The sequence below is a fragment of the Monoraphidium neglectum genome (genome assembly GCF_000611645.1).
Source record: "Monoraphidium neglectum strain SAG 48.87 unplaced genomic scaffold scaffold01899, whole genome shotgun sequence".
Lineage (NCBI taxonomy): Eukaryota > Viridiplantae > Chlorophyta > Chlorophyceae > Sphaeropleales > Selenastraceae > Monoraphidium > Monoraphidium neglectum.
In genome coordinates, this window is record NW_014011729.1 from 1 (window position 1) to 8440 (window position 8440).

The 8440-nt window shown below is 64.6% G+C and overlaps 2 protein-coding genes across 2 annotated transcripts; one reads left to right on the plus strand and one right to left on the minus strand.

Moving 5' to 3' along the window:
• Window positions 1–168: 168 nt before the first annotated feature.
• MNEG_9329 (hypothetical protein) lies at window positions 169–2298 on the minus strand (the record flags this gene model as incomplete). The annotated part of the gene is made up of 5 exons (XM_014042197.1): window positions 169–237; window positions 337–428; window positions 677–771; window positions 1350–1457; window positions 2054–2298. 5 exons carry the CDS (start codon window positions 2296–2298, stop codon window positions 169–171), a joined length of 609 nt encoding a protein of 202 aa, XP_013897651.1.
• A 2464-nt stretch (window positions 2299–4762) lies between these two features.
• On the plus strand, window positions 4763–8146 carry MNEG_9330 (hypothetical protein; the record flags this gene model as incomplete). Its single annotated transcript, XM_014042198.1, has 5 exons — window positions 4763–4866; window positions 5044–5103; window positions 5323–5443; window positions 5707–6174; window positions 6392–8146. The coding sequence occupies 5 exons, from the start codon at window positions 4763–4765 to the stop codon at window positions 8144–8146; spliced, it is 2508 nt and encodes an 835-aa protein (XP_013897652.1).
• Between the last annotated feature and the right edge of the window lie 294 nt (window positions 8147–8440).

The window sequence follows — 8440 nt, forward strand, 5'->3', positions numbered from 1 at the left end:
CCCCCGCGCACCTTGGTGCAGAATGCGCTGTTCTTGGCCGCGCCCAGCTGGCAGCACTGCTCGTTGAGGTCCCGCATGATGGCCACCTCCTCCTTGTCCAGCAGGGCAGTGGCCAGGGGAGTGTGCACCTGGGGGGACGGAGGGCACCCGGGCAGGTGTATGTCATGCTCAGGCACCAGGCGGGTTGAAGGGGTCGCTGCGCTGGAAGGGCGAATCGGCACGCATACGCGCAGCTACCTGTGAACAATGGTTTGCGCATGCACAGCTCCCCTAGCAAACAATTTATGCGCGTGTGGGCTGCAAAAAGGGCGCCGAATGGACCGTGCTGCCCCTCACGTTGAGGCTGAAGAAGGTGACGTCGTTGCTGTTGCTGGTGATGTTGACTGTGTAGGTGCCCGCGTTGAAAAGCAGGTACTCCGCCGCCACGGCTGGGAGGAGGGCGCGCGCGTCGAGGTGGCAACACGTGTCGACGGGGGTAATGACACAGAATGGCGCCCAGTGAAGTCGGTGATCAATGCACCCCCACTGGCGTGAAACGCGCGCTGTGATGCCGTGCTGCACACAGCGCGACCCGACCGCCTCTGCCGCGGCGTATTAATGCCAGCCACCTCTGTTATAACTCGACGATGCACGGCGGCTGCGCAGCGGAAGACATGTCGGCGCCGCGAGTGCTCACCAATGAACTCCTCCGAGTTGAAGAGGGTCGAATACAAGGTGCCGCCCGCAGAGTCATACGACGGCGGAGGGGTGTGCTTTGGCGTGACTAGGGCCCTGCGGCAGTGGCAATGTTTGAGCCATGGACGAGTGCGCAGTCAGCTGCGTCGGCCGGCAGCCAGGTCTATGGGCTGGGGTGCTTTGCCTGGTCTGCTGCTGCGATAGCGTGGAGGCTGCAGTGCGGGACTGCGTGCCGCAGCACGCGGCGCCTGCCGCACTCCGATCGGCCGCTTGCCCACTCAGAACGGCTGACACCGAGCGTCCGAGCGCCGCCGCACGCCGAGAGCGGGCGGGCAGCCCATGTGGCGATGCAGCGCCGCAACCGCACTGCTGACTGGGAGCAGTGTCGCAGGTCCTCTACCCCCTCGGGCTGCGTTGCCCTCGTCGCCACAAAAAAGCCATCCTAGCAGTGCTGCTTGTACGTGGCTGGAGACCACGAAAGCCCACAGCTGCACAAGTTGAGCTCTTTGAGGCCACACGCGACCACTCCCCCCTTGATGTCACACGCACAGTCGCAATCTCACCGAAATTACCCGTGCGCCGCTGCCAGCCCCCCGCAGCAACACATCCACCACATGCAAAGGAGCCCCTCTGTGGCCGCATCACCCATATCTAGGGCCCAGGGCGTCACTCACATGCGCGCCGAGCCCGCCACCGTGCGCAGCTGCAGCATCAGGTCAAAGTCTCCCAGGGGTGGGTCCATCGGGGTACCCTTGGCCGGGACTGTGAATGTCAGCATCACACTGGGGCCAGGGGGGGGATTTGGGGGGATGGGCAAGATTGGATTGGTGCATGGCCAAATACTGCCAAAGAGCTTTGAGGCAGGATAGTCGCAGGGAGGGGGGTGCAATGTGGCAAAAAAGGGGGTGCTGTGAGGCTGACGTTAGGGGCGGAGATGTAGAGTGAAGTGACAGGACACGAAGAGAAAGGGACAAGCACGAGTGTCACCGTGACAAAATGCCCTGATCAAGTGTGGTGCCATAAGTGCCGCCTGGAGAGACGGACCAGGGCCCAACACCGCAGCGTGGGTGCACCGGTGCCCAGCGAGCAGGCACGCCATGCTATGCCAAGACTCCGACACACCACCCCTGTACCCCCCCAACCGGGCTTTTGCGCAACAGAGTAGCCCTGCTGACCCTGAGTGACACCACACACCAAACAACAGCACAAACAAGAGAGCGGACCCGTTGTTCTCAACCCGCACGTAACCAGCACCGGCCCGAAGAGATTGTTCGCTCTCGTCCCCGCTCCCGCACACCCCCGGTGCAGCGCATCCCTCCTCGGCACCCTTTCCCTGAAGGACAGGCGTCTCCCCCTTCATTAAAAATGCCCCGCTCACGTCTCCTCGGGGCCGATGTCGCTCTGGTAGACGCAGGTGGCGCCAAGGCCGCCCGGCAGGTACTCCGAACTGCCACACCCTGCCACATCGGTCAGGCGCACCGTCCGCACGATCGGCTGCGGCGCCAGCCCACGCGGCGCGCTCGCCTTCGCGGCGACGGGCACCAGAAGGGCTGCAAAGGCAGCCGCTGCCGCGAGGGCGAGGGCGAGCGCGGGCGGCGCGCGGTTGCGCCGCTGCACGCCCATGTCGCTGCTGCTGTGCTGCACCAAGTGTGGTCACGGCGAAGAAGCCCCCCGGGTGCCAATAAAACTGTTGATTTTCGTGTCACACAGGCTCGTCTGAGGCCGATGCTAGGTGGCCCGCGGTGGGGGCGCTTCACTATCACGGAGCCGCGTGTAGAGGAGAGCTCCACGCGGGTGACGGACAAGTTCACAACGTGCAAGGTGATACAATGCTTGCAGTGTTTGTTTTCAAACCGCGCGAGGCTGCGGGGCTTCTGCTGGGAACGAAGGAAGCGGCCTTGTCGCTGTTCCTGGAGGATGCGAATGCCTGGGCGAAGTTCTGCCAGGGTCGATTTTCGGGTGAAATTGCTCCATCCGAGCCTCATAACGTCCGTCAGATTGTAGCCCCATCCCACCGCGGCCGCCGAGTGCAGCGCAGGCAACTGCAAGGAGTGCGTTCCAGCCAACGGCGCAATACAGCAAGTTGGATCAGCAAGGGCCACGATGCGCCCTGCTTTTGACACCCGCAGCTGAATGCGAGTACTTTGACACCAACATGGCGGCTCATGAGGCTGTGGGAAGCCCCTCACTGGGTGGCGAGGGCGGGGCATGAAGTTCCGGCGGCCCGGTGACCGCTGCACAGTGGGCTGGCCGGGGTGAGCGCGCACAGGAACCCACTGTGGCAGAACTCAGTCCGTCTGTGCCCGACGCTCTGTCGGGAAGGATTGTTTGGGCGCCCGTTGTGAGGGAGAGAAGTGCACACCTCCTCAGGCAGGCCCTCTGCCGAATCTGGCAAGCGGCCGGAGGTTGGCCCTGTGCGTTGCCAACCCCAGTTCACGCCTTCCTGCCACGCATGCCGCACATCACGACTGCCCTCTCCGAGCGCATTACGAACTATCGTTGAGCCTGGGGGAGGGGTGAGGGCGGGTTTGAGGGGGTTGAAACGCACTACACTGCACTTGGCAACCACAGAGCACAACCGCAGGTGGGCGCCTGGGTGCTTGTGCAAGCGCGCCTCCGCATCCATAAGCTGCGACACTTGATTTGCTATCGCACCAAACTTGCAACCTGGTTGGCGATTGTGGTTTGGGCGCTGCTTTGAAACTTGCCAGCTCCACGTGGCAGCAGCAGGCCGCGAGGCTGGCAGCTTGGCTTCAAGGATCTGCCTTGCTCTCATCGCACCGATGGCTCTATTGCACTGCTGGATCACAGAGATGATCCAGCCGTGCAACAGAGTCACGGCAAAATGTGTTGTGCGCGCACCTGTATGTGCGCCCATCCTGGCCCAAATTTCACCTGGCGTGCTGGTATGATGCACCATGCCAAAAGCGAACAGCATCACAAGTCAGTAAAGGAAACTCAGACACAGATAAGTTTCTACTTCACATTGATGCACATCATGGTGTCTGACCTACCGGAAACACGATGTAAAGGCATCGGAAGCGGATTGTGCGAACGCGAGAAGGGCAGGGGGACACACAACCGGTTTCCCGCCTCCTGGTAGGTATGGATGCCATCCACCCCAGTGGGGCGCGCGGCAAAGCGACGAGGTCGTTTGTGATTTTGCAGATTCGACAAATATCCACGGATAGTTGCAGCCAGAGGCAGGATGAAGTGAAGGCAAGATGATTTGAAGTTTGGACATGATCTGTTGATGGATTTCAAGGCTGATCACCCAGCAGGCTGGGCACGGTGCTGAGGGACTGTGTGGGGAGGGCAATAGGGAGAACCTGCTGTTAACAGCAGGGGCCTGGGTCTTGCTTGCCCACTCCCTTGATGGGACAAAGACTACCCTCTGTTCACATGGATGCGGTCGTTGGGTGGCTTGTGGGCCCATTATGTCGAGTGCCCAGCGAACGGAAGGCAGCAGAATACCGTGATAGTGTGACCTTCACGACGTCGGTCACCCGCATTCTTGAAAAGCAACCTGGGTCCTTCTGGCGCTGAGCAGAATATACAGTGCACTTTGAGTATCAAGAGCATAGTTGAGACACCAAAGGTGTGAGTTATTGCCCCAAGGACAGCGAAAGTGTGTCCGGTGCCGAACTCCGGAAACGCCGGTATGAAGACGCGGGCGCGTGCTCAGAGACACCCCACAACCCAGGACAGCTCATCAGCATCACTTCAGAAGAAAATGAGCATCGAGCTGCAGGGCGCTGGCGGGACCGCGCCGCCCGCGACCCACGCTTCCGACGAGCCAATGGTCGCACAGTCAGAACAGCCCGGGAATGCACTCCTTTGGAACTCAACAGGCAGCACTGACGACATCGTGACCCTGCTTGTACAGTACACGCTGCTGCTGCACGAGCAAGGCCTGCTGGCCGCCGGGGCTGCTGCTGACGAGGCCACGGCGCGGCAGCTTGTTCAGAAGCTGCAGCCCCACATTGCAACCGCCCCAGCACCGACACGGCTGCAATCAGGCGCACGCCCCACAGCCGGCACGTCATCAACCACACCGCCCCTGGCTGAGGCAGCGGCGGCACCCACCATGGAGGCAGCACCAGTGGCAGCAGCGGCAGCGGCGGTTGAGCCGAACGCGGCAGCTGTTGTGGGTGGCCAGCCCTGCCACCTCCAGCTGCGCCACAGCTGCAGGTGCGTGCGTGATCGCGGGTGGCGGCATTCGCGGCACGCGCTGCAAGAGAACACTGGCCCCGGGCTTCTCCCAACCAGTCTGTTGCTCAAAGTGCAGGGCACCATCCCTACGCACCCCTCACACTCTCACTCTGTCGCGCGTGCTGATGTCAGGTCTGCTGCCTGTGGTAACCTCAGCTGCTCGCTGTGCAAGTTCAACCCAGTCCAGCCGTGCGGCTCGTCCAGCCTGGCCAGCAGGTGAGAGGGCGCTGGTTGTGTGTCTGCGCAGAGGGGTCGACACGCAACTGAGGAGTTGGACACGATGATGCAAGTCCTGTAAGCTCTTGTTGTCAGCCTTGTTCGGCTACCCCTTCCCAGACGTGGCTTTCTCTGCTGCACCTGCTGCTCGAGCGCCCAACTGCCACCCGCTCAGCCCGCAACTCTCACCCCACGCCCCGCATGTCATCATGGCCTCAGGTACCTGGCAGATGATTCCCTGAGGGCCCCGTGCGGCGCGCCTGTCCATGTGACGCTTGCAGCGGAGCGCAGCACATCAGGGGGCGAGCACCTGGTGCAGCTGGACGGCACAGCATTTGAGGTGCGCTGCACTGGTGGCCTTCATTCACAAGACCTGCTCGTGGTCATTGCTCAGAGGTTGAGCACGCCAGCTTGGCCCAGGAGTTTAAATGCAAGAAACCAAAGAGGCAGGGGCGGGCGCAGCAGAGCAAACTGCACCTCCAGCCTGCTCGCCGCTCCCCTGCCCTCACTTATCCACAGCCCACCAGCCTTGCCCATACCATGGACTCCATCTCACCATCATACCCTGGCCGGGTACCCCCTGGTCCCCCACCAATAACGCAGGTCATTGTCATCGATGGCGAGCGCTACGACGGCCTCATGCCCGCGGCCACCAGCTGCGGGGGCGGGCCCCCCCTTCACTTTGACGCCATCCTCCGCGCCTGCGCGGTCGAGCGGCCGCCCAGCGCCGCCAAGGGGCCGCTCATCAAGGCGGAGCCGGGCGTAGCCCTCAGGCACCCGTGCGGCGGCGGTGGCAGCGGCGCCGGCGGCAGCATGCCTGCCAGCAGGAAGAGCAGCAGCCAACAGTCCGACGACGACACAAGCGAGAGCGAAGGCAGTGGCGGCGGCGGCTGCAAGCAGGATGGCGGCGCTGCGGACGATCGAGTGGTGCTGCTGCCCCAGGGCGGGGTGGTGTCGCTGTCCGGGCTGCGCTGCTGCGCGAGCAGCGAGGCGGTGCTGCAGGGCAAGGGCTGCCGCTTCAGGCTGGCGGTGCGCGCCGTCGACGCCGCCACGGGGGCACCCCTCTCAAACGTGAGCCCGGTCGCTTTCCACCTGGCACGTATGCCTATGCAGAGGACGGACCCCTCTCCCCGGGGTGAAGGGGGGGTTGCGCCGGCTGTGCCTCTTGTTTGTGCGCGATCCAAGCCCCTCTGCCAGCGCACCCTCCAATCTGCAGCAGCCGCCCACAGTCAGCACTAATGTTCCACCTCATTCAAATCGCACACACGCACACGTGCCGCCCCTGCAGGTGGGGGCGGTGGTGTCGGATCCCTTCCTGGTGGCCACGCGCCGCATGAAGCAGGCCCTCAAGCGCGACATACCCTGCACCGACGACGAGGTCGGGCGCCTCCGACACATTGGCCGCGCCACCACCGAGAAGCTGCGCCGCCTCGCGGCAGCCGCCGCCGACGAGGGCCTCCCGCTGCCGCTGCCGCCGTCGCTGCACCACGTCGAGCGCGTCGGGCAGTTTGCTGAGCTGGCGGCGCTCGTCGCCGACGACCCGGGGGCGCGCATCCGCCTGGTGCAGCTGCTCAAGCTGAGCAGCAGCAACTGGTCTGAGGCGGTCGCGCACGCGCGGGGCGCCGTGCCGCCCGACGGCCGGCGGCGCGCGTTCGCCGGAGGGCCGCGCGCGGCGGGCCTGACGCTGCTGTTTGAGGCGCGGATGGGGGCGCTGCTGGGTGACGAGGGGCCCGCGGCGGTGGTGTACCCTGATGGAACGGAGGTGGCCGCCAGCAACGCCGACCCCCGGCTCGCGCCGATGCTTCCAGCGCTCAAGGCGCAGGCCCTGCAGCAGTGGCGCCTGGCGGGGCACCCAGGCTGGAGCATCTGGGCGGGCGGTGCAGGGGCTGCGACTGCAGAGGTAGCCGCGGGAACAGGCACGGCGCCGTCACAGGCGCGGATTCCACAGCAGCAGCCTGCTGCAATGCAGGCGGCCCCTACCCAGCAGCAGCAGCAGCAGCAGCAGCAGCAGCAGCAGCAGCAGCAGCAGCAGCAGCAGCTGCAGCTGCAGCGGCAGCAGCAGGAGCGGCAGCAGCAGTTGGTGGCCCAGGCGACTGCCGCGTTGGCCGCAGCTCAGGCGACCGCACAGGCGCACGAGGCGGCTGACCTGGCAGCACGGCAAGCGATCCAGCAAACTGCAACCCAGAAGATTGTGCAGGATCAGCTTGCACAGCAGGCCAAAGAAGCTCAGCAGGCTCAGCAGGCCCAGCAGGCTCAGCAGGCTCAGCAGGCCCAACAAGCTCAGCAGGCTCAGCAGGCCCAGCAGGCCCAGCAGGCGCAAGAGCTGCAGGAGCACCTGAAGCGCGCGCGCAGCGAGACAGCTGAGGGACGCGCTGCCTCCCTGGCCGAGGCGCGCGCCCGGCTGCTGCGCCAGCAGGCGGGTGCTGCCGGGTTTCCTGATGCGCCGCCGCCTGCCAGCGGGGCTGGATCGGAGGAGCAGAGCGGGAATGAGGTGGAGGTTGAGGGTGATGAGGTGGGGGAGAGGGACCGCCTGGCGCTGCTGGCAATGTACAGGGAATGGCAGCAGGCTGGCCCTGACAGCCGCGCAGGCAGCCTTGCGCGGCCTGGGGCGCCGCGAGCGCACGTGGCGGCAGCCGCATCCCGCGAACCAGCGGCGGCGATGACTTTTGTGCCTGTCGTCTATGATCGGCGGGCGGCGGCTGCGGTGGTCGCGCCTGCTGAGCGGCCGCTGCTGCTGCCTGCTGATGTGGAGGCAATCCTTCGGGAGGAAACCGCCCCCACCGCAGCGGCGGCAGCGCGGTCGGCCCCGGCGCTCGTGCAGGGCGTCACAGACCCCGGCGGCAGCCGCGCCGCGGCGTTTGTCCGCTCGCTGTCGGAGCCCTGGTCAGCAATGGAGGCCGCGGCAGCGGCAGCAGCAGCGGCGGCGGCGGCGGGTGGGGCGTATGGGGGGGCGTCGTGGCTGATTGGGGGTCAGGATTCTGAGGCGCTAGGCCGAGCTGAGCTGCTGTGCCGCAGCCTGCGTGACATGTCGTTCGATGCTTGATGTGAAGTGTCACCCCAGGCTGTATGCGCGGTTTCGTGGCCCTAAAACCCCCCCGCATATACGCACAGAGCATTCACGCGTGCTCATGAATGTTGTGGGTGCAGTTTGCACAATGCGGTCGCAATGGGCCTTCCCTCAACGTATGTGATCGCGTCGCTATCTCATCCCGGACCTCCTGTTGCCAAGCTGGTGTTGCCCTCCGTTCAGGATCGTCGCAACCCCTCCCTGCTATGATCACCAAATTCATCGCCTTGTCAAGCCGCAACACTAAAATATCCATCCATGTGCAAGGCA